This window comes from Panthera pardus, unplaced genomic scaffold (assembly GCF_024362965.1).
Source record: "Panthera pardus isolate Hobbes unplaced genomic scaffold, ASM2436296v1 HiC_scaffold_20, whole genome shotgun sequence".
NCBI lineage: Eukaryota > Metazoa > Chordata > Mammalia > Carnivora > Felidae > Panthera > Panthera pardus.
This window is the reverse complement of record NW_026526766.1, coordinates 80,386,613-80,411,625: the sequence shown is the minus strand read 5'-3', so window position 1 is coordinate 80,411,625 and position 25,013 is coordinate 80,386,613. Positions and strand designations below refer to the sequence as shown.

The 25,013-nt window shown below is 56.1% G+C and overlaps 1 protein-coding gene across 9 annotated transcripts in view; it reads right to left on the bottom strand.

Moving 5' to 3' along the window:
• DAB2IP (DAB2 interacting protein) overlaps window positions 1-25,013 on the bottom strand; it is a 187,712-nt gene that overhangs the window by 80,235 nt on the left and 82,464 nt on the right. For 8 of the 9 annotated variants that reach the window (XM_019453954.2, XM_019453952.2, XM_019453957.2 and 5 more), the window contains exons 2-3: window positions 19,019-19,122; window positions 911-1,062 (exon numbers count right to left, since the gene is read on the bottom strand). In XM_019453954.2, the coding sequence (XP_019309499.2) occupies window positions 911-1,062; window positions 19,019-19,122 (256 nt within the window). The other variant, XM_019453962.2, reaches the window with a different exon arrangement.

Below are 25,013 nucleotides of genomic sequence, written 5' to 3'. Positions count from 1 at the left end.
AGTGGAAAGGTGCCGTGGCTGGTACCCCGCACGGAGGGGGACCTGGGCCCCGAGGGACCGTGTCTGCCCAGTGCCCCCGAACACGGACAGGATGGCTTGCCCTTGCGAGCTGAAGCCTGCTCTGTTGCTGGTGACTGGGAACAGGCTGAACCACCTTCTCCCTCTCCTCCTCTGCCCCACAAGCCACCTCCCCCTGGAATTTCCACACCTGCTCCAGGCTTGCCCAGGAAAAGGAAACAGGGGAACAGGAGACACCCCTGGGAGTGGAGAGGTGAGGGAGGGAAGCAGCTGCCCAGGCTGGAGAGGACGAGGCCCTTCTCCCCTAGCCTCAGGCGATGCCCCTGAGCTCAGAGCCCCGGCACTGCCCCCTGTGCTCACCCCAGCCCCCAGCGGAGCACGCGCCCTACTTAGAGCAGATGTGCCCCCTAAGCGGCCCAGCCCCCTGCTCCTCCCCTCCAGATGTTCACCCTTTTCCTCACCACTGAGTCTCGGCAAAACCAAGCCGAAAATGCCTTTTGTATCGGACACCCGGGGGCTCCAGAGGCAGGGGGATGGGTCCTGGGGGTGGAGGCGCCACTTCGGTCCCCAGCGCCAGGCACCGCACCGCCCGGGAAACAATGCCCACCTCGGCGAGGCGAGGCAGGACTTCTCGGAGAGGGCACTTCCCGCCCGGCCTCGCCCGGGGCCGCGGACACCCGCTCCTCACCCCGCGGGGAGAGAGAAAGGTCCTCCCGCCGTGACCCCCCCGTCCGAGGTGGCCCCACAAGTTGCCGGAGGGCGGGCGTGCGGTGCCCTCCCGCTTCCAGCGCGCCCCAGCCCCGGCTCTCGCTTTGTCCCCGCGCCCTCCGGGGCGCATCCCGGGGCGGCGGCGCGCGGAGGCCGGGCCGGGCGCTGGCGGCGGCGGGCTCACCTCTCATTGTCCGCGGCGGCGGCGGCGGCGGCGGTGGCGGCGGCGGCGCTCCGGAACCCCGGCAGGATGTGGCGGAAGCTGTGGTTGCGGTCCAGCTTGGGCTGGCTCTTGGTGCGCTTGATGGAGCCCTTGAGGCGGCGGCTGAGGAAGCCCTGCGCGCGGGGCGACAAGAGGGGGAAGGGGAGGCGGGGTTAGCGCGGCGGCGGCGGCGGCGGGCCCGGGACCCGCGCGGGACCCGCGCCCTGGCTCGGGCGGCCGCGCGGCCGAGGGCGGGCGCGGGCTCGGGCTCGGCCCCAGCTGCTCGCGGCCCGCGCCGCCCGCCCGCCGACCGAGCGCCGACGGCCCGGCCCGCGCAGCGCGGCCCAGCCCACCCCGCGCCGCCCGGCCCAGCCCGCCACGTCGCCCCCGCCCCCTAAGCCGCTGTTGCCATGGCGACGCCGAGCCGAGTCGCGCCGGCCGCGGCCGAGGCCGCCCGAGCCCCCCCCCCCCGACCCCCACCTCGGGAGCGGGGCGTGGGGGGGGGGGGGTCCGGAGGCGAGGGGCGGGGCTGCGAAGGGGCGGGGACCCCGGGGGGCTGCGGCGGGCCCCCTCACCTCTTCCCAGAACGAGGTCACGCCCCCACCCACCTAGAGGAGTCCACGCCCCGCACCCCATCCCGGCTTGACACCGTGCGGTCCTCCACCCGCGAGGTCGGGGTTCTCAGCCCCAGGTCTTACAGATGAGGAAAACTAAGGTTCTGAGAGCTGGCATGTGATCGGTCCTCTGGGGCCAGTGCCTGATAGTACCCTGGCCACCTGGCCCCCTAACCTGGGTGCCTTCCCTACAGCAGGCGACTTTCAGTGACCCTCGGGGTGAAGCCCCTTGCCTGCAACCTTGGTTGCCGCAGCAGGGGCACTCCAGCAGGGGCAACCTCCTCAAGGACTGGGTCCCTAGCACCTAGCTCAGGCAGGGGGCAGAGGCTGAAGGGTTTGCTGAGTATCCCCAGGGCATGCTTCAAGGTTTGCAGCCACGTCAGAGGGAAGGCTGGGCAGCCGTTGCTAGACGAGTTGCTGCAGGGCACCATTCATGACCCATGGCGGGTAGGGGTCCCTTCCTAGGAGGAGTATGGCAAGCCCAGGCCAGGGCCCCCATTCAGGCCATTTCATTTGTCCGTCTACCAGGCTGCGCAGCGTTGGGAGGACAGAGCTTAATCCCATCCCCAACTCCAGGAGCTCCTGGTCCCACGGAAGAGACAGGGAGGAGGACAGAGTTCAATACATCCAGGTTGAACCAGGCCTCCCTTTATAGGTGAGGGAAGATTTGGGGGCTCAAGCTATCCAGGCTGTGGAACCACAGAAGGTTAGAGGGAGAAAAAAACTCAAGGGAGGTGGGAATCCCCTGACGGAAGAATTGAGAGGGGTTCTGGGGGTCTCACCCACCCCAGCCTCAATTCCAGGTGATATAAGGACAGAAGGAAATGGGATAGTAACTCATTTTGAAGTCCATGTTGTACCCAGTGTGATCAACACATTTCATCCATCACACAACAAAGGCTAGGCTTGCAGCCCTCTCTGGCCCAGGAGGAGGGGTGGACATTTGCTATAAGCCATGCCCCGTGCAGGATCTGTCCATCCCTATGACCCCAGCACCCCATCACTTCATGATGAAGTGAGCCGTCAGTTGTACACATCATCTCATGTCACCCACACAAACAAGAAAATGACAGAGAAACATTACCCCTTTCTGCAAACGAAGAAACCTTGCTCAGAGAGGTAAGATGGCTTGACCAAGGACACACAGCTTCCGGGCCTGCCTAATGCCGGGTTCCACTAGGACCGCCCCCCTTCTCTGCCCACCCTCTTCAGGCTTTCCCTTCTCCTATCCTTCCACCCTTCTTTCCTCTCCCTCAGTCTCTCACCTCCGTAGGAAGACGACCTACCCCGTGGTCACTTGTCAGAACTCTGCACATCCTCCAGGGCCTAGCTGAAACACCACCTCATCCAGTCCTTCCAGGCAGTGGGTCCAAATCCTTCTCACTCTGCAGCTCAGTGTCACCAAGATGCTCTAATCAGCTGTAGTTCAGCGAATATTTCATAGGTGTGAGGGGCCGCAGGAGGGAGCCTCCTCCAGAGGGCAATCCCTAATGGAGAGGGACCACAAATGGTGGCAGGCCAAGGAACAGGAGGCTCTCAGGGGACACAGCACAGAGGCAGGAATTCTGGATCAGCTCTGGGCACCCCCAACCTTGGCCTCCTGCCGGGTAAGGCCAACTTGGATGGGTTCTTCTCTCACAGCCAATGCCTCAACGGGCTTGTACTTTTTCTTGGTTTTCATTTTCTACACTGATGACAATTTCACAATTTTTACACTGCTTGTGGTACAAAGAACCTCGAGGCATTTTTCACAATTTATGTAGTTCATTATGTAGCTATACTGACAGCTTTATCCTATTTCTGAGTCTGTTTGTTTTTTTTTTTTTTTTAAAAAAGGCTTTCTTCCTTCTAGGAGGTTGAGTGAGGCCAGTGTCACTCCTCTGCCTCACCCCTCCCTCTAAGGCCACACTTAATGCTCCTCTGACCAGCTGCCTCCCCCCTAAAGCCTACTGTTCCCCACTCAAACTGACCATGACCACCCACACCACATCACATGTGCCCACCCTGGAGGACCTTGTATCCCCCAGAGGACCCAGCTCAGGACTCTGCATATAACAGACTTAGCAGAAGGCTCATCATCCCAGAAAGCCACAGCTGGAAGGGGACTCAGGCCCAGAAGTCTGTATATAAGGGCAGACGAGCCCCAGAGACAGGAAGGGACTTACCCAAAATCACATATCAAGGTCAATCAAAGACCCCAGACTCCAGTTCCCTACTCTGCCCAGCCTCGTAGCTTGCTTACTGACCTCCTTTATGGGGTGGAGGGCCACGGGCGGCTTCTCACCCAGCCCCGGATGAAGGGAGACGAGCCTTTTCTCCTGTCCCTTCATGGGCGGGTCCAGGGACGTGATTTCTGGAGGTGGTTGCAGCTCTAAACTCAAGAAGTCAGAAAATCTTACTCTAAACCCAAGTCAACCTTAGTGAGAGGCAGTGGCCAAATCACGTCCCTTCTTTGTAACAGGGTTCTTGAGGTCTGCTTTCTAGAACTGTGGTGGAGCCTCCTGACAGCCCAGTGGCTGAGAATGGGGAGCAGGGGGCAGGCAAACCAGGGCTCAGGACCAACTCCACAGCCCCCCTGGCCAGAAGATGGCAGGCAAGGCCCAGCAGCAGTGTGTGAAATGGGTGAAGGGGTGCAGTGAGGAGAGAGAAAGCTGTGGACCTTCCAGGGCCTGACTCTGTCTATCCCAACCCTCCCCAGGAGGCCACCCTGCTGATCACACCCGTGGGCCAGCATCACTTGTGTTCGTATCTTAATTCAGACAAGTTGTGGGCAAATTACTGGCCTGCTCCACTCCAAGCCTCAGTGTCCCTATCTGTAAAATAGGCTAATGATACCTACTTTAGAGGGTTGTGGGAAGGATCCAGAGGCAAGATATCACCAGTAATATAGTAAATAATAAGCCACTGAACATGGGAGTTGCCGACTTTATTATTATCATTGCTGATGTGGCTGTATTCCAGCCACCAAGTTTTGCCCTGAGAAGGTACATGACCACCACAGGCGGGAGTCTGCCCCGGGCTCTCCCAGGAGCCTGAAGGCTATCTCGCAGCAGGGACAGGCTGGTGTCATGCCTAGTGAATGAATGAACAGGCTTGCAAAATGGTCCCGGAGCCACAGAACGTCCTCCGGGTTGAAGGCTTTAAAATAAGCACGTTTTCTAAAGCAACCTCACAGAGCCTCTCAATGTGCAAAGTGTGCGAGCCGGGGGCAGGCAGGGCCGCTCGGTCCCCAGACCAGGGACCGATGTCTAAAGCTCGGCGAGCAGCCAGTGAGCCCTGTGGGGACGGAACCCACTGCCTCCCCAGATGGGGTGTTCGGCCTCTACTAACACAGCCTGTAGCTGTTTTTCCACATGCTTCTCAGCAGCTCCCCCATCCCCATCCAGCCATTGTGCCACCATCCTGACATCTGGCCCCAGCCCTCCTCATCCCTTCCTCAGGATGTTCTGAGAAACTCTCTCAAGGGCCCCAAGGAATTCCAGACACGTGATGTGTTCATTCACCCACTTCAGTCAATTCCGAGCGGGGCCGATGAGGAGAGATGACCAGTTATGGAGCTCCTGTTCTGCAGCGTCCCTGCCCCTGGCACTCTTCAAACACCCCCCAAGTCCCAGGAAGGAGGCCTGGGGGGATGGGCCTGTTATCAGGAATGCGGGGAGGATGCCTCAGAACTCAGAATGTTTTGGGTTTTCAGGTGGGGAAACAGAAGCCCAGAGAAGCTAAGCCCCTCGCTAAGAGTAGCAGAGCTATTAGGCGGCTGGGGGTGTCTATACATATGGGGGCCCTCGACATATGTGCCCGCACGTCCTCGCCAAACAGCTCAGCCCCAGGCTCCGGGGGCCACAGGCCAGACCAGAGGAGAGAAAGGAACTGCACTCTCTCCCTGAGCACAGCAGTGTCACGGGTGAGGACTGGTGGCTCAGGGAGGGGACACCTTGCCCAGGCCCAGCCTCACACATGCCTCACACACGAGTCCCCTAGGCAGCACCTAGGGGACCCCGGGTTTGCACTCCAGCACCACCCCTTGGGCACCCAGAGGTGGCAGGCCACCACTGGTCCTCTGAGCCATCTTGGACCCTGAGTGTGAAGCGCCGGGCACCGTGTCTGGCACACAGCGGGCACTCTTGTCGAGCGTGAGTCCCTTCTCCTGGCTCCATCATCTGTTTGGTCCTGCATCCTCGGTCCTGTCTTCAGGGCCTTTCCCCTTCTAACAGACAGACCGGTGGTGGGCCTGACCTGCCTTTAACTCCCACTGAGCGCTCAGGATGGAGGCAGAACCCGGCGGGCTCTCCCTCGGCCCAGGCCCCGCTCCTCCTCCAGTGGCCGTCTCCAAGGCCTGCACCCACACAGAGAGCCTTCAGGGAAGGAAGCCGCCTAAACAGGCGTGTCTCTCAGTATCCTTCTGCAGCTTTGCACGGATGCCAAAATCACACCGAAAGACACAGGAAAGGGAGCGGAAGACCCCATCTAGATAGTTCCACCTCTCTCGACCCTAGGAGAGGAGATCTGCTGGGCATTACTGGCTGGCAGGCAGCCTCGACGCCTTAGGCTCCGGGAAGACGTCCTGCTTCTAGAGTCGCGAGGAGGGGCCAGATCAGGCAGCCAGGGCAATGCCCACATGGTAGAAGGCAGGAGGGCAGGAGGACTTCCCAGAAACACTGAGCAAGGCAGTAGCAGAACCACGGCAGAGCCTAGGTGTCCTATCTCCTCACCCAGTGCTCTTTGCCACGCCTGCACCCCACCCTTCGAGAACCTCTCCAGCTCCCCACATCTCCTCTCTCCAGACCTCAGTCTTCCCTTCTGTATTATAAGGGCTGGGTTGGGTGATCACCAGGCTCCATTCCAGTGCTGATATCTGGTGATTCTAAACAGCTAAAGCCAGAGCAGCTGTGCCTTCCACAGCTGGGCTCCCCCAGGCCTGGCACTAACAGGACCAGAGGCTTCTCTGGCTTTTCCTCAGTCCTTCAGACACACCGTTCCTCTTCCCTGTTCCTGGGGCTCTGCCCTCAGCAAGCTGCCAGGCTTCCCTGGCTTCCTCCCCTGGGAAGTATGTACCATCAAAGAGGGTCCCAGTTGGGGAATGACTCACTCATGGTGGCATGTCCGACATTGTGACAGCCGTAAGAGGACAGGCATTTTAAGCCGGGATGAAGCTGGTGCCTTCCTGGTAGTCACCTACTCACAGGCCACCCTATGCCCACATTACCCTCTGTAGTCGCCTGCCAGTGCTGCTTTGAGGGTAAGACCTCCACACCCCAGCTTACCCAGAGAAGGCAGCCAGACTACTCGGGCCGCAGAACAAGAACCTATTCAAGAGCCATGAGAGGCAGCAGGGGGCTGGGTTTTGGCACAGAAGGGTCACTCTTGCATTAAAATATTGCCAAAAAACCCACACTTCAACATGTTTCTATGGAGAAACACACACAGCCAGAAATGCACACAAATTCAAAGACATGCATGCATTCAAAGACACATGGTGGGGCAGGGGGGTGCGTGCCCACAATGAAATGCAGGCATAAACATACAAGTCCCCTCATCACTACCACACACAGATACACACACATAAACAAACGTGCACACTGACCAGCACACAGAGAAATACACCCATACGGTCATGAATCATGCAAATGGAGATACAAATACACTGGAACAAACTCACAAATATACATACATACTCAGCTGTCACCAGGCACATACAGAATGACCAAACATACCAGCTCATATGGACTCATATTCACAACCACAAAAAGCTAGGAGCCCAGGTCTTGGGTCAAAGGGGAGAAAATGCTGCTGCTACCATAATCCCCATGATCTGTGGGCAGGACCTCACTTTGCACCAGAATCTCTATTTGCTTCTCTCACACCCTGAAACTTTGCCTTCACAGCTCCCTGAACATGTGGTTTCTCCGAGTCATGTGGCCTCAGGGCCCCACCTCCTGTCCAGAGTTGGGAGATCCCTGCCCCAAACATTTCTCCTCCTGCCATCATCACACCTAAAACTCCACCTAGGTCCTAGGGTTACCTCACTCTCTAGGAATCCCTGGGAAAAAGGAAGATACTTTTTATCCCCCGCCCCCAAGAGGCATGGCAGCAAAGGGTTCTACCACTTAATGACTACGGGCCCTAGGCCAGTGACCTAACCATCCGAGTCCATTTCAGTTTCTGTAGAACGAGGACAACAGTCGTCACCTCCAGGTTGTTGTGACAAGTCAGTGAGATCACACATGTAAAGAATTTAGCCCTTTTCCCGGCACTCAGGAAATGTCAGTTACTATCATCTTCGTTTTTATGGCTTGGACTTTGACCACCAAGGGCCAGCCCAGCCATTAGCTGGAAGGAAAGAGAGAGAAGGAGTTTATCAAAGCAAACTGTAGAACCCAAATCTCCTTTGGTGGGGAAGTCTGCTGGTCAACAGCTCATTCAGGGTGTATTCTCTGAGCCTCCCCATGTGCTGAGTCCTGGAAGGGATGGGATTTCTGCCCTCAAGGATTCCACAGTGGAGCTGGAGAGGTGAACCTGGCCCTTCCTAGACACCTCCAGGAGCCTCCTCGCTACTTTGCTATCTCCGGTCTTGCCTCCCTTCCCCTGTCCATTCTCCAAGGGCATCCAGAGGGGTCCTTGTAAAAGCAGATCATATCCTGCACTGACCAGCTCCACCCCTTTCCGCAGCTCCCAGAGCTTTGGGGATAAAAGCCTAGCCCCTTGGCAAGGCCCTTAAAGCACTTCATAATCCATCCCCTGGGCTCCAGCCCCAGTGGCTTCAATGGGACTTTCAGAATCGCCAGCCCCTCCTGCCACAGGGCCTTGGCATAGGCTGTTCCCACTGCCTAGAATGGAGACCCCTTGGCCAGTGGATCCTGCACACCTTTTTGTCTCTCCTCACAGTCTGTCCTGAGGTGCCGACAAAATGCCCTCCGAGTAGGCCAGGTCCCCCTGCAGACTTATCACCGTTGTAATTATACATGTATTGATTTCATGCCTGCCTCCCTCACAGGACTGTGGGGACCATGCTGGCCTGGCTCCCCAGTGCAGGACACATGGCAAGTATTCCTCAATACTTCCTGAACTAATTAACAAATATTAACGATATGAAGGAAAAAGGAGAAAGGCTGAGAATATGCTCTGGGAAGTTTTTTTTTTTTAATGTTTATTTATGTTGAGAGAGAGAGAGAGAAAGAGAAAACGCCCATGCGTACACACATACACACAGGGGCGTGTGCAAACTGAGGAGGGCAGAGAGAGAGAGAGAGAGAGAGAGAGAGAGAGAGGGAGAGAGCGCACCCCAGGCGGGCTCAGCGCTGTCAGCACAGAGCCCGATGCAAGGCTCGATCTAACGAACCGTGAGATCATGACCGGAGCCAAAATTAAGAGTCGACGCTTAATCGACTGAGCCTCCCAGGCACGGCCCGTGCTCTGGGAGGTTTTTAAAGGGATTCCCTTGTGGTCAGTCTGGGTGGGTTTGCCGGAGGAGACAGCTTTTGAGAGCGTAGTAGAAACACTGAAAGCGAGGCAATGGGTGGTCTTGCTGAGTTTATCTGGGGCAGGGAAACCGCAGATGAGCATTCCGGGCAGAATCCTGGCACGGGCAATGGTGCAGAGGTATGACAGCCCGAAGCCTGGCTGCCTCAGAGGCCCATGGAGTGAGCACAGGTCTCTCTGACCTCCCAGTTACACCCCGCCACCTGAGCCCAGGCTGATAACGTGGGGCATGACCCCTCCCCCAACAGTGCAGACCACACCCGGATCGAGGGGGCCCCTAAGGAAGCCTGGGAGGAAGGAGGAAGGGGGCACCCAGTTGGGAAGAGGATGAGTGTGTGCAGGTAGTAGGAGGGGGTAACGGGGACATCAGAGATGCCCTCCTGATACGTGCCAGGGCCCAGGACTGAGTGGCATCAGTGAACACTGATGAAATGACACACACGTTTCTGAGATCTCAGGGAGGGAGGTGATAACCCAGAGCAGCCAGGGAGTGACTCACTGCCCCATAAATCCTCTGGCTAGCCGACACTTGCCTTAGCATAAGCAGCCCGTCCCAGAGGTCTGGACAGCCACAAACACTTCATCAGCTGCTTAAGCCCTTGGCCAGCCCTGACCCCGGGCTGGGGAGTCCAGCACCGAGGGCTGCGTGGCTGCAGGGAAGCTGGCTCCGTCGGGGAGCCTCACCCCTGCAGCAGGATCTCCCCCTTCCTTTCTCCCCCCTCCCCCCTCCAGGCCCTGCTTGAAGTCCCAGCACCAGCCCAGTCTTCCCGGGGTGACTCACTAACTTCAGAGCTTATTCCCTGTCCTGTGCTCTGTACACCCTGCATGAGTGAACACCCCTACCAGAGGCCACCTGGCAGAATGGCAAGAAAACCATGTTTGGAGTCAAGAAAGCTGAGTCCAAAAACCCAGCTTGGCTATTAATAAGAATGAGGACCGTTCCAACGTGCTAATAAGAGTAAGCCAGATGTACTTATTCAGCCCCAAGCTTCAGGCGCCGTATTAGAGCTTCACGTGACTTTCCTGGTTTCGTTCTCACAACCCAACGTGCAGATGACAGAATGGAGGCCCAGCGAGATCAAGCAACTTTCACAGAGCCACACAGCCAGGAAGCGGCCAAGCTGGGGTCAGTCCAGATAGCCTGTGCCAGAGCCCAAGCTCTTCCATAATTCCATTATCGCACGGCGAGGCTCTAAGCAAGTACCTTAGCCTCTCTGTGACTCACTTTCCCTTTCTCTACAATGAGGGGATTGGTCTGGCTGAGGTCTAAATCCTTTCCAGTGTAGGCATGCCATCTTTCCCCTCCCTGGTGACCCATTTGCAGGTAACAACAAATGGGAGGAATCTTCTGGAGACCACAGCTTTCAGGAAGGAAGGGTGTGAATGGTGGGGACTCCAGCTCTGTGCTGGGCCACAGGGGGCTTCCAGGAAGTCGGTTTCTCCTCCTGCCCCTCCCGTGCCCCCCCCCGCCCCAGGTACCTAGGTGGTCTGGAGTAACCCTGCATCAGCAAGGCAGGGAAGAGGTGCTACCCTTTTTCTCCCTGGACCAAGAGCCACCAAAAAGCATCAAGACCCCAGGGTGCCACAGCCCCAGGGACGAGAAACATTAGTGGGAGGGAGAGGTGAGAGGCAGGTGGAACCCTCATAAATCCACCTGAGTGAGCAATGCTTTTTAAAGCCCTTTTCACTACAGGATACAAAATGCACCGTTTGGGGAGAGGATTTTATAGGCTATTTCTCCTCCTGGGTGATTTACCATCTGCAGGCCTGGCTTACCTGGGAGTTCTGCCCCTGAGGGATCATGGGAACCCATGGAGTGGAGTCAAGGTCAGTTTCACAACAAGGGCTGGTGTCCTTGCCAGGGCTCTGTGGTGGTCCGAGTGACTTGTCCTGACCTCCTGACCTCTCCTCCCAAGATGGGTGTCCACCTGGCCCCAGAGACATCAAGCGGGGCTCTCAGAAGGGACTTCTGCTCCCTACTCATCCCCCTCCCCACCCTGCACTCACTCACCCAATCCATTCTCTCTCACACACCTTCACTGCACAAGCCCATCCAGGGGCCCACCACACGTGAGGCCCCATCTCAATGCCCAGGGTTCAGATAAATCAGAAACAGTCGCTGCCCTTGAGAAAGTCACCGTCTGGTAGATGGTTAAGTCACAGTCTGACTGTGACTGAGCTCTGAAGCCTAGGGGAGGAGATGCCTGCTGGAGTGAGGGAGTGTGGAGGAGGGAAGGAGCTCTCAAGGCAGGGAAATGGAGAGGGCCTGTGGACAGGACCAGCCTGTACGAAGGAAGGCACTGAGGCTGGGACAGGCCTGGGGGGTGGCAGCTGGGGAGCTGGATCCCACCCCCTGGAAGCCGTCTAAGGTGCTGGAGCAGGGCAGTAACAATCGTGGCTTATTTTAGGCATTCTTTAAGCAATTCCAGAGGAAAAGTAACTCATCCCAATGCAAGGCCTTGTATCGGAAACAGATGTCATTGCAGCCACCTCCAAAGAGGGCCTCCTGGCTTTAGAAACAATTCCCACCTGAAGACTCAGATATAATTATGTCTGTAATCCAACCCAAATGCCACTTGATGTGACAGAGACAATTGCTTTGTTTTCCCACGTGGGGAAGTGAAGGCATCTGAGCCCCGCCCCCCCACCCAGAAGAGGGCCTGCAGAGGCCACAGTGTGGGGTGAGACGAGGGGAGCCATTCCTTTCTGCCCTGAACAGACACCTTTTGACCCTTGGGGACCAGGCCAGCTGGAGGTAGGGACGAGGCAGGACGAAGCAGGGAAATGGGGAAGCCCAGGTTCAGACGCCAGCTCTGTCTGCAGTTGGCTGTGTGACCTGGGACAATTCGCCTTCCCTCTCTGGGCCTCAGCATTCTCATCTATAAAATGGAAAGAACACGACTGGTTGGCAGAGGCTGGGCTGGTGCTGTGGGCCAGGCTCTGCAAGAACTTCAACACCGTTCCAACAGCAAGGGGCTGGCAGAGCTGGGATCTGAACCCACGTCGGCAGGACTTTCGGCCCCAGTTCTGACAACCACCCCACCTCTGCCAGAACACCTGCCTTGCTCCCTTTCGAAGTACTGGTGGGGGTGGACCAAGACACCTGCAAGCCATCAAAGGATGACCACGAGAGTGTCTGTTAGCCAGCCTGACAATGGCGGCAGTGCCCCGATGCTGCCTGGCGGCCCTCAGGCTGGTCGGCCTCAGCCTGTGCCTCTCCTGCTGGAAAGCGGCCTTGGCCCCAGGCCTTGCCCCATTCCAGTGTCTCTAATTTGGGCCCTCTCTCAGGGGTCCCCCAGGTCTCTGGCCACCCCGGGCCCAGTCAGCTCAGCCACCAGGGCCAGACCCAGCTGCCCAGAGGTGCTCCTCGATTTGAGTTGTTTCCTCCACCCAGTGGTGAGCTCGTTTAGCTCAGCCGGGCCCCTGTGGCCCTGGGGGGGGGAGGGTCACACAAACCCCAGGGACTTCCATTCTCCTCTGGGAGCGGCTGCCCAGGCGTCCACTCGCTGCCCTCTGCTGCCCCCAACTGGCAGGAAACGGCCCTGCGCAGACGTCTCCAGCTCCCTCCATCTGTACTTACCACCTGGGAACTTTGTCTCTGGTCCCTTGGGTATCACTTTGCCCACCTCCACCTCCTGGTGCCGGGGCTGAGCCCTAGAAGCTCCACCAAAGGCAATGTTGCTCTGGGGCCGCAGATAATGGGTACAGAAGGGACGGGGTCTGTCTGATTACCTGGGACTCTGGGGGAAGGTGTCTGGAAGGAGTGAGCCCCACCCACCAGAAGAGGGAACAGAGGATGAACGTTGGCTGAAGGCCAGACACTGGGCCCTCACAGCCACTCTGTGAGTGAGGGGCTCCTGTGCCCATCTACAGATGGGGAAAGAGAGGCTCAGAGACCCGCGATGATACCATCATTTATTAATGAGGCAGGCAGCTCTCCAACAGCACCAAATACCACAGCCCGCCGTCACTCCCCGGCCTGACCTCAGGTTCAGGAGGCTCCAAATAGCCCCTCACCCCATATCTCTGCCCCAAAGAGCGTCCTGGCCCACCCTGGCTGCCCTGGCCAGCTCTCGCCCCCGGGTGGCCCTGTGATAACATTCCCGTCTCCTCGATTCCCGCTGCAGGAAAGGAGCTTCTCCCTGCAGAAGGTGGACACAGACCAAAATGATAGTAATTTCCCTTTTGGGTTTGAACAGTTTAATAACAATTAGCCTCTCTCCACCACCCTCTCATCCGCAGAACACTTGCCACCCACCGGGCCGGGAGACTCCAGCTCACAGGCCTCCACTGAGCAGGGTATTGCGAGGAGGGGCCCGGGGCACCCATCTGTGGGACCCCGATCCAGGGCCCGGCCCTACTGCTCAGTCACACCCAACCACGGCCGCACGGCTGACATCCCCACACCGGTTTGGGGGCCACAGACACAGATGGGCCCAAAGCAGCCTGGGGTGGCGGAGGGAGCCCCGACAAGTATTCCAGGCAAGCCTCCCCTCTCTGGGCCTTAGTTTCGCCACCTGTGCAGTGACAGAGGTGGCTCATCTGGTCTGTGAGCCTGACCAGCTTTTCCGTCCACCACCCTGATGCCTCACTCGAGTCGCCCCAGCTGAGAAGGGGCATGAATGGAGGAAGAGAGGCAGACCAGGAGATGGCAGTGTGTGACGAGTGGGCAGGAGCCATCGGAGGCCTCTGGGGACCTTCAGACCCACAAATGCCCATTTCCTTAAGCCTCTCTTCCCAGGAAGCCTGATGGAGGTGGGCAGAAGGACTCAACTGCAGGGAAGAGAGGGCTGGAAGCGGCAAGGCGTGAGCAGCCCCGAAGGGGGGCACGGACACAGGGACACCTGGGCTCGATTCCAGGCCCCGTTCCAGATAGGCTGTGTGACTTTGGGAAAGGACCCTCCCCTCTCTGAGCTCCAGGCCTTCCTCTGTACGGGGAAGCGTTCGTGATCGCTTCCAACGGCCTTCCACGGTGGTGTCGAAGGGGTCCCCCTCACAGGCCTGTGTGTTTATGTCCACGTGCCTGGCACTATGTGTGTGATGGGAAAAGACAGCTGAGTCACGAAAAGGGCGCAGGGGAAAGCTGCAGGAGTGGGGAGAGGCGTGTGGAGCTGGAAGTCCGCATCCCAGAGATCTGCTGGCTCCACTCCTACCCAGCATCGCCTGTGGCTCCTGTGCCCCACAGGGGCAAGTCCAAAGCCTCCACCCACTCACTTTCCTCTCCCGTGCCCCCTCCTTTATGTCTCCAACTCACCCAACACTCTAATCACACAGGGCCGTTGGCTTGTTCCATTTCACGTACGTCTCCCCCAGCTGGAATACTCTTCTCCCTTTGTTCCTGACAAACTCCTACACATCCCTCAAAGCTCAGCCCCAAAGATCCTCCTCCAGGATTTCTTCCCTACCGTTATCAGCCGATGGTAACTGCCCCGTGTTCTGCGTTCCCACAGCACCCCGGCCGCACCTCCATCCCACCACCCGGGGTGCGCACAAATGAGCATCCAGCAGAAGTAGGTGATTGAAAGGAACTAAGACCCCCTTCCAGAAGCATCTGCGACTGAGTTTATCTGCAGCTTCCGCCACCCCCCTGGGCCTTCCCCTCCCTGACACTTCTCCTTCTCCATCTTGCAAAAAATAGCCCTGAGACCTAATTTCAGCTAAACCTTCAAACACGATTCTCCACTTTCAACTTCCCGAAGAGGAATCAATTGGCTGTCAAGTTTCCCAGAGTCTCTGCCGCCTCCCACACCCCAGCCCTGCCAGCCCTCCTCAAGGTCGATGGGAGGGGGTGGGGGGCAGACAGGAAGGACCCAGCCTACACCAAGGGGAGGTTGGGTCTGGGGAAGGTGGCGGGTTGAGGGGACCCGTGGGGAGACAGGTAACAGTCACCATCACCTTCCCCCCAAATCAAACCATGAATTCCTAACATGGAGTGGCAGGTGAGAAGGGGCGGCATGCTGCTGTGCTAAGGATCCCTGGGCTTTGGGAAGGGAGATGGGCCCAGGCAGAGCCCCCAGACCCCGTCTGACAGCGTGTGCAGATACGGGGCCCCGGCTTGCTGCCTGCCTTCCCTCTCTTCCTTCCAGGATTCCCTACTGATGCAGAGAAAACAGATCTGGGTTTGAATCTCGGCCTCGACATCTCGGTGGAGCCTGAGAGCTGAGGGCCAGAGACGGGCAGAAGGCCCATGTGGTCACGTGCTCCCAGCTCCCTTCTCCATCCTACCCTAGTCCAGGGTCCTCCACAGCTCTCAGGGCACACCCCAGCCTGCTGGCACCATGGGTCCTAGTGGTCCACTCCCCACCCCCAACTCCACCTGTAGATAGAAGGAAGTCATACCAGATGGGCAAAGGTTCTGTGTCTTGCCCAGGTCACAAAGCTGATATGAGGCTCAGCCCTGAGTCTGCTGACTTTTAGCTCATTCTTTTCGTTACTGCATCGAAATCTTTAAGCGCCCACTTTATGCCCAAACCACATGTTGCCTTACAAAGTCCATACTCCTCATTTTAGAGAAGGGTAAACTGAGGGTCCCCCAGGGTCACATGATCTCCAAGAAACAGAGGTGGGACTTGTGCCCAGCCCCTGATGCCCTGTGGGGTGGCTGCAGTCCCAGGCCAAATCACAAAAGGTTGGGGCCACGTATGGGTACAAACAGCCGGGACCCAGAAGTGCTCCCAGCTGAGTGGTGACCTTGGACAAGTCCAGCCTCTCCCAGGCTTTAGTCTTCATGGGGGAGGCGGACAGAATGAATCCGAACGAACACAACATGTTGATTCTCCATTAAACTCCATGGTTGCACAAGGGCATTTCTGTGAGAGGGGGTGACATCCTGTCCCCCGAGTTTCAAACGGCAGCGAAGACACCAGTTATTCAGGTATATCCTGTACTGTGTCTCCTGCCTCCCCCGGGGCAAAACCATGTTGCCTGGGTTCCCTCGGCTGGGGAGGGGGGAGGGTACACACAGCAGCAGTCAGCCAAGCACATGAGGATGCGGCCTATGGCAGCACATGTGAGGAAGTGCAAGCTGGGCAGGAGAAGAGGGTGTGCTTCTGGTCCTACAAGCGTCCGTCCCCAACACCCAAGCCCGGCTCCCTCCCACCAAACGCCCTGTCCTTGGCTCTCCACCCTGACCCTCCCCAGATCTCTACTGTTCCAAAGCCAAAAAGGGAAATACGATTCCAAGGATAATGGCGGATATTCAGTATTGAGTGTCCACCCTGGGTCAGACGTGGGCCTCGACGTGCCAGGACTCACGAAGGTCCACCACAGTCCTTCAAGGAAGGGTGGACATTCCACACGTTACTGATACAGACCGGAGGCTCAGAGAGGCCGAGTGACTAATGAGGTCACACAGGTCATGGAAGAGCCAGGATTTGAACCCAGATCCCTATCTCTGAGCTCTCTAGCACCCGTGAGCTCCAAGCACAGCCCAGTATAGACACTCACACCCTGAACTGCTCCACACAGAAAAGGGCCAAGGTGTCCAGGGAAGGACACAAAACGTGAATGTCCAATGGTCCTGGCATCCATCATTCTGGAGCTGTGTGACACCGAGCAAATGATTTCATGTCTCTCAGCCTCAGCTCCCTCATCTGTGAAATGGAGACACAAATGGTCCCTCCCCTCCAGGTTGCTGTGAGAAGTGGGTAAAGTGACAAGTGAACACGCTTTCCACCTTGCGGACCCAGCTCGTGCAGGCGGGACTGAGTCCCAGTGCCTGGGGATCCAGAAGCCTGGGGCTGGCTCTGACCCACACACGGTTAATGGGGCGAAGACGTCACTACAAGAAGGACGCCAAACCTACCCGGCAGTTAAAGCGCCACAGTGACAGCAACTTCAAGGTGTGATGATACCTCTATCAGAGCAGCAAAAGGAAGGGGAACAGGCAAGGAGAAACACTGGGAGGTTCCGGGAGGGCACGGGGACAACGGCTCCCCTGCTCACGGCCGGGAGTGCACACTTGTGCCCTGACGTCAGAGAGGCTGGTCTCAACCTTGGCTCCACCGTTTAGTGGCGCTTGGAGCTTAGCTGAGTGACTTCCCCTCTCTGAGCCTCAGTTTTCTCATCTGTGAAATGGGGTGATCAAAGTTTCAGCTTCAGGGCTGTCTTGAGGATTGAAAAAGATCATCTACGTAGGACCGGAAGCATAGTGCAGGTGGCTACGTTATTATTAGTCTTTGTTCCCTAAGGCCCCTGAAGGCTCAGCCCCAGAGGCTGTGGCCCCTAGGGCCCGGGGGAAGGCAGGACTTGGCCTCAGCTCCAGTTGACTGATTGGAGTCAGGGTCACCCAGGTGTCAGCGTCTTTGCCCTCCCTGCAGGCTAGAGATGGTCTCCCAGGGGCCCCCACCACACCCAGGGGAGTGACCCTGAATCCACTCTGGCACAGGCTTCCCTTTCCTCCTTCTGCCCAAGGCCAATTCAGAGCCTGAGGCTCACAACCACCTCTTGGGGGAGCTTTTTAAATGCAGATACCCAGGTCCTGCCCCTGACCCACTGCACTGAAATCTTGAGGGAACCTAAGAATCTGTTTTGCAAGCATTCTTATGACACACAGACAGGCGGGAGAATCAGTTGCCCCATGGAAAGCCCCACCCCGCTTAGCCTGGCTTTTGAAGCTCCATCGGCCCCAGACTCAGCCCAGCTGCTCAGCTGCCTACCCAGTCCTCCATACCCCTCAACTCCAGTCCCACCACGCATTTCACCGTTTCACAAACACATCAGTTTCTAGTGCGCCTCTATGCCTTTGCAGCTGCTGTTCCCCCTACTTGGAACTCCCTCTTTCACTGTGCCTGCTTACCCTTTAAGACCCAGCTCATAAAGTCAGCCTCCAGGGGGATACCCTTTCTAATGCATAGGGAACAGCTAGTTACTCCTAGCTCATCTGGAGCCCCAAAATCACACCGCATGGTGACAGCCAGGCCCGTGCCCTCTCTGTTCCATCCACCCAAAACCCTCTTTCCCCTGCTCCCCATAGGGCTGGCGCCTCATCCCTTGGGCCTCGGCGCAAATATCACCTCTCGACCACACCACCTCAAGGAAGCCCTCCTGTTGTCCTCTATCACAGCAGCCTGCTTTTCTTCACAGCACGTAGCTCGAGCATGAGAATGTCTACCAGGTCCTCTCTTGGCCACCTCCTCCCACTCAGCCCCAGTCCCAATAATGGTGCCTGGCACACAGCTGGCTTGCCATAAAAACTGCTGGATGAAGGAATGGATGAAGTATCGATCAAACATCCACCCGTCTCCTCTATAGACCATGAGCTCCCAGGGGAAGAGACGGCGTGTTCTGTTTTCTCCCTGTCTGTACTTCTCTGTGCCTCCAGTGGCCGACAGAGCACTGGACAGAGGGGCGCACGGGAACATACAATAGTGTGCGTGCTCGGCGAGGACACAGCGGGACACAGAGAGTCAGATGATAAGGGTCACCGCGTTCTGTCTCTGTAAAGCTGTTTGGGTTAGTCATAAAAAGGTGTATGCTAATGAGGCCACTGAAATCAATAGCTGAAGTATATATGCTGTGCTTTGTCAATTCTAAGGCCTCATCAGTTTTAAGATGCAGCATTATTTTATGGGTCTCCAAGAAAGAAAAAACACAGCGATTAAATTATGACACGCCACAGACTGCAACGTGAGAGATATTAAAACGCAAAAATTAAAATCGTGCATCTTAAGAGTCGCAGAAGCGTGGTGTGCATGTGCACACGTGAGGGTGTGTTTATCTGGCCTCGCTCGCGCTAGACTCTCGCTTCCCCGGCCAGCTTGCTCTGGGCCCCGTGGCTGCGGGGCTGTCTGTCCTCCGTCTGCCCCCTCCCTCACAGGACGGGACCCCCGTGTGGCCCCCAGGCTGAGCCACAGAGAGGGGAGCAGCTGAGTGATCGGATACCTAGAACAAGGGAGGCTGGATGCTCTCCCGGTCCGTGAGGCTCCAGGAAGGGGGCCCGCGGGGTCGCAGAGTGGCACCCCAGGCCAGGTGGCGATGGTGACGCAGAGATAGTTACCGTGACCCGGAACGGCGTGGTGGCCGAGGGCTCCATGCTGGGGTTCTTCTCTGAGAGGCTGCCGGGCAGACTGCGCCGGGAGCCCGGCCTTTCCTGGGGCGACTCTGTCAACAGAGGGAGAGAGAGGGTGAGGACAGACGATCGAGGCCACTCGGTCAGGCCCTCTTGTCATTCCCCATCCTGCCCAGGACGACAGGCAACTGGTCCCCCTAAAAGAGTACAGCCACTGTGGAAAACAGTTTGGCTGTTCCCCCAGAAAGTGAAAGACAGAATTACCCCACGATGCAGCAATTTTTCTCCTGGGTATATACCCCCAAGAGTTGAAAACAGGGACATACACAGACTTGTATGCAAATGTGCACAGCAGCAGCGTCATTCATAATAGCCAAGAGGTAGACACAGCCCAAGTGTCCATCCACAGATGAATGGACGACCGTTCATACATACAGGGTGGTACATCCATACGATGGAATGCTATTCCGTCATAAAAACGAACAAAAGTTCTCACACACGCTGCAGTGTGGACGAACCTTGAAAACATGCTGAGCTACCAAAGCCAGACCCAAAATGTTGTACGAGTCCACTTACATGAAACACCTGCAATCGGCAAACTCATAGAGATGGAAGGTAGGTTGGAGGTAACCTAGGGGCTGGAGGCAGGCGGAATGGGGAGGTATTGCTTAATGATAAGAGTTTCTGTTTGGAGTGCAAGAAACGGGTAGCAGTGATGGTCACACCGCACTGTAAATGTATTTAATGCCATTAAAGTGTACCCTTAAAAATGATTAAAATGGCAAACTTCATTATATATATATATATATGTAATTTATATAAGTATATATATATAATATATGTGTGTGTGTGTATATATATGTATATATGTATGTGTATATATATATATATATATATATATATATATAGTTGTGTATATTCCAATGTGTTTTAAAAAAAGCTCTCTCTAAATCTTCACTTCGAGTCATATATCTTGTGACATAATAAAGCTTCCTGTTCCTGGAGGTATACAAGTAGTCCCTTCAAACATGAGAATCTGTGATCTCTGGCTTCCAATTCAGACCTTCTTTTCTAGAGGCCTTAAACTCGATGGGAGTGCAAAGGCTGGTAGGTTTCAGGATCAAGGGTAGCACCCAGCTGGTTATTTCAGTGTAGCCATGGGGGGGCCCAGGGTAGCCACGGCTTCCCACAGTTCAAGAGAAGCTGGAAACCCGAGCTTTTCAAAATACGAAGTGTTTTGATTTTTAAACGGTGACAGCTTACTTACAACTCACAGCCGTGACCTGAGCCTGCCTGTTCAAAACCTCTCAGGTCAGTGCGACCTGGCCACTTTCCTGGCTGGCTCCCCCACGCCATGCTCGGCACTGGCTATCTCTCTGCCTGTGCTCCAGCTGTGGTCCCCCACAGAGGAATCCGGTCCATCCCATCCCACAGGCCCATGAGGAGACCCCTGGTAATCCCTCTGCCCCCAGCTCTCAGCCCCCTTCTGGCTCCTCTAGCAACAGCCAGGCCAAGCCTCCTACCGATGATCTCACTTCGCACACAGTACATGTCTGCCTGTCTGTCTGTCTGTCTGTCTCTCTCTCTCTCTGCTTGGCTATGGAACTCCTACCGCCCGTGCCCAAGCTGGCTTCATCTCATCTCCAGTATCCTGTGTGGAGCCTGGCACATGGGGGCTGCTCAGGAAAGTCCTGTTGGCTCGCAAGGAAGAAAAAGGACGAGGGGCAGACACTTCCCCGGTGCATGTGCACACACAGGGACGCATGCCCAGCCACACACTCACGTCCACACCTATGCAGACACTCCAACGGGTACCCACGCAGACTCATCCGCAGGGACACATGCATTCGAGGACGGGTGGACGTGTGCACATCTACAGAACAGATGACGAGAAGCAAGCTGTCCCAGAGGGCAGAACGGCAATGTCTACATTTTCCGGTCCTTTCCCTCCATGTAGCCAGATTGGACAGAGGTCTTCAGAAGTGTGGAAGGACAGAGTGGAGCCCGTCACCACGCCCCCCAGGATAGGCTCCAGTACTGAGCCCTGGCCAACGGCCAGGCAGGCAATGCCACCCTGGGCCTGAGGGAAGTGGGCCACCACGGGGAGGGGTTCAGGCGTAGCTGACTACCAGGCAGGGGCTGATACCAGGTCCAGTTGTGCACTAGCCAGCCCTCGGCCACCTCTTCCAGAAAAGCTTCCACTACTCAGCATCTCCCCAGCCCAGTGGCTGCGATCTCCCAGGGCCTCGCTGCCTCCCTTGTGGTGTTTCCTGCTGAGAACCTTCTTCCCTCCTCCTCCGCAGTCCCTGCTAGTCACACTCTAGGAGACACCACTCGTTCTGGAGGTTTCCCTAGGAAATCTCTTCTTGGGCTCCTCGGTCTACCTTCACCTCTCCCCCCACCCCCCTATCACCCCCACCTGGGTGTCCACCATAACCACTGTGTCCTACCTATGTATGAGGCACTGTGCTCAGCGTCCAGAAGCCCCTCAGGAACTTCGCCTCCCTTCCCCAACACACACACACACACACACACACACACACACACACACACACATCCCTCCACCGCCCTTCCTGGGCATGTGGGCCATCATGGCTCCAGGCAAGACATACATGGAGCCACCAGGTAGGGCAAGAGGAACCCAGCAAGGCTGCCTCTCCTCTGAGACAAAACCTGATATCCCCTGTGCAAAACACTGCCTCTTGCCTACTGGGTCTTAGCCAGGGGCCTTTGGGGTTACTTGATCCAACCACCCATGGTACAGATGAGGAAGCTGACAGCGGAGGAAAGGAACTTGTCCATTAGCCAGCCTCTAACTCAATAGGACTATAGCACAGACTCTCTCTCAGGTGCTCCCAAAATAGCCTTAGACTTCAATTCAGAAGCCCTGGCCACACCCCACCCATGTGAGAAGGTAGAAACGCAGGAGGAGCCTGCAGGAAGGGATAGGAGTCCCCTCCCCCCTGCACAAAACAGCCGGATCTTCTCACTTTTCAGCCTCCCCTGCATGCTCAGGGCAGGGCCCTGCCCTCCAGAGGAAAGTGACAAGGGACCTTCCTACCTCTGCAGGCAGCTTCCACTGGCCCCAGTTCCATCCTCCACTCTTTTCCACCCTGCCTTCTGCTCCAGGGGGCTGACCTGTGTAGACCCCACCAGCTGAGCTTCTGGACTCCCCAGTTTCCATGAGGTTAGGCCAGTGGTGGGGGGCCCTGGCAGGAGATCGGACGGGGGTGGGGGGAGGAAGAGTCGCCCACACTGGCTGCCTCCCTCCACTGATGGTCCCAGCTCCTATCAAGAGGACCCTGTCCCCTGAGCGCCCACACACCTCCCCTCCCTCAGCCTTGGTAGATCATCCCCGGTTGTCACTGGCTCTGGGGTCCCACACTCCTCTTCACGGTTCCCCACACCCGCCCACACCTCAAATCATCCTAGCGTTAAGTGCCATCTGCTTCCTGCTGGACCCTGACTGCTTAAGACCAGTCTGGCTCCCCCAGCTGCTTCAGACCCGGCCCCCGCTTGTGGAGCGGAGGCAACTCCTTTACAGAGGGGTGGGGAAACAAGGCCAGGAAGGAAGCTGTGTCTTGTCATGGGTCTTCAGGGGCAGGGTCTGGGCCGGGCCAGGCTCTCTCCCCATCTGACACCCCAAAGGGCTTTCCCAAGCCTGCCAGAGGCTTGAAACACTAACAAGAAGCTTGTGGATTACGGAATTCTGAACCAGCATTTCTTTACCTTTTATGCCTTATCATTTCCCCTAAGAGGTCTTTTTAGGCATTTTTTTTCTAGATTCCCCCCCCGCCATAAAACTCTAATACCATATACAGTAGCTATCTTTATGTACTGTACAGAAAGTAAAAAGAGTGAAATTTTGGGGTTCGTGGGTGGCTCAGTCAGTTGAGCGTCTGACTTTGGCTCAGGTCATGATCTCATGGTTTGTGGGTTCGAGCCCCGCATCAGGCTCTGTGCTGACTGCTTGCTTGGGGCCTGGAGACTGCTTTGGATTCTGCGTCTCCTTCTCTCTCTGCCCCTCCCCTGCTTACGCTATGTCTCACTCTGTTTCTCAAAAGTAAATAAATGTAAAAACAAACTTTTTTTAAATAAAAAAAAAGAGTGAGATTTTTTTTTTGCCCCTTCCCTTCTGAGAACCAACTTTTTTCACCTACTTGGGGTAATATCACCCCCAAGTTCTGGAGCCATTCAAACAGAATCCCCACATGACACCTTGGACAGCTATGGTGAGCTCCACCTTCCAGATGAGGAAACTGAGGTTCTGCGAGGCAAAAATGACTTCCTCTAAATTTCCCCCAGGCAGGAAGTAAGAGTATGTGCTCAAGCCCCTTAAACTGTTCCCCAGCAACCCACACTGAGGACCTCAGAGAAGGCAGAGGGTGGCTGGAGCGTGGGGGGTGGGGAGGGGTGCAAGACTGGTACCGGGAGACAGGATTCCACCTGGCCTCTGCTGTGTGACTCCAGGCAAACCCCTTTCCGTCTCTGAGTCCATGATTTATCATCAATCCAGTGAGTCAGGAGGGGGTCAGGGCTGTGACTATCTCTATTCTCCACCACCAGAACAAAAGCAAAGACAAAAACCCAAATCTTTCTTTATGGAAAGTTGATCACCTTCCCCCATCCTAATTCTGCCTGCAAGGGATCAGTCTGAGTCCTCAACAAACACACAGAGGCCTATGTCCTTTGATTTAGCAGGACTTTTTTTTTTAATCTGGGGACGCAGACACTGGCCTCACGTCCTCAGAGGTCTAAGCAAGACACCTAGTGCCAAACAGAATCCCGGAGACGTTAAGTGACCTAACACTGTGCAGCGTGAAGGTGGCATCCCTAGACCTTTGGAGCACTGGCCCAGGAGTCTCCTCTCAGCTCACACTCTCTCTGTGACCTCCACATGACCTCAGGGCTCCCAACCTGCAAAACTGGGCCACCAGCCGAGCTGACCCCAGATGCCCTTTCCACGAGGAAAAGAAAAAAAAGTCTCCATTTTACCAGAAGTGCCAGGCTGTATGCATTTTAACCTTCATGTGTTTGCAAAAAAATAATAATAATAATAAAATAAAATAAAATCGGTTTCATTCAAATGCTGCCGGCTTGGTTGCCATGGATACCACCTAATCATGAAGGATGACTGTTACTTGTTCCCATGGAAACACGGAGGCCTGAGGAACATCCTGTAATTTCAGACAAGACACCAAATTTCAGTTGTCGGGTTGTACTGCCCAGATCTTAATGCCCAAAAACAGGTAGAGGCAGCAACCTCTAATACTCACATCAGGAGAAAAGAATTCAGCACGAGTACAGAAAAAGGAGAGGAGAGACAGGGGTCTGTGCATATGTGCTGGAAACAGTGACTAGGAAAACGCAAATTAAAACTACCAGATGCCATTTCCCACCTTTCAGATAGACAAACATTAAAAAAAGAACAGTGACCCCAGTGTTGACAGGGATGGGGAAGGCTCCTTCGTCACTGCCAGTGGAGTGGGGAGGGTTTGGAGAACAATTAGGCTAGAGCTAATGGAAACCGACACACGCATGCGCCCTAGGACCAGACTCCCCCCTACATGTCCAGTCTAGAACGATGCTTCATCCTTGCACATGGACGTCTGCACGAAGATGTCCCCTGCAGCACTGCTTTGTAGTAGAAAAATGTTGGGAGCAGCCTAAACGTCCACCGAGAGGGGAATGGAGCACCACCCCCTGGGGCAATCATTTGGAGGAATACTATACAGCAAGGAAGAGGGTATGTCTCCGTGGGCTCCGTTCACATGGCACACAATGGCACTACAAAGGACCCGGTTGTGTGAGATCAACAGGAAGCACACCAGAAATATGACGTTGAGTGAAAAAAAGTACGTTGCCAAAGGAAGCAATGCAATCCGCTTACATGCTCCCCCCCCCTTTTTTTTTTTACAAGAATGTTCCTAACATTTGTAATAGCTAAAAACCGAAACAACAAAACACCCTTCAGTAGGTGAAT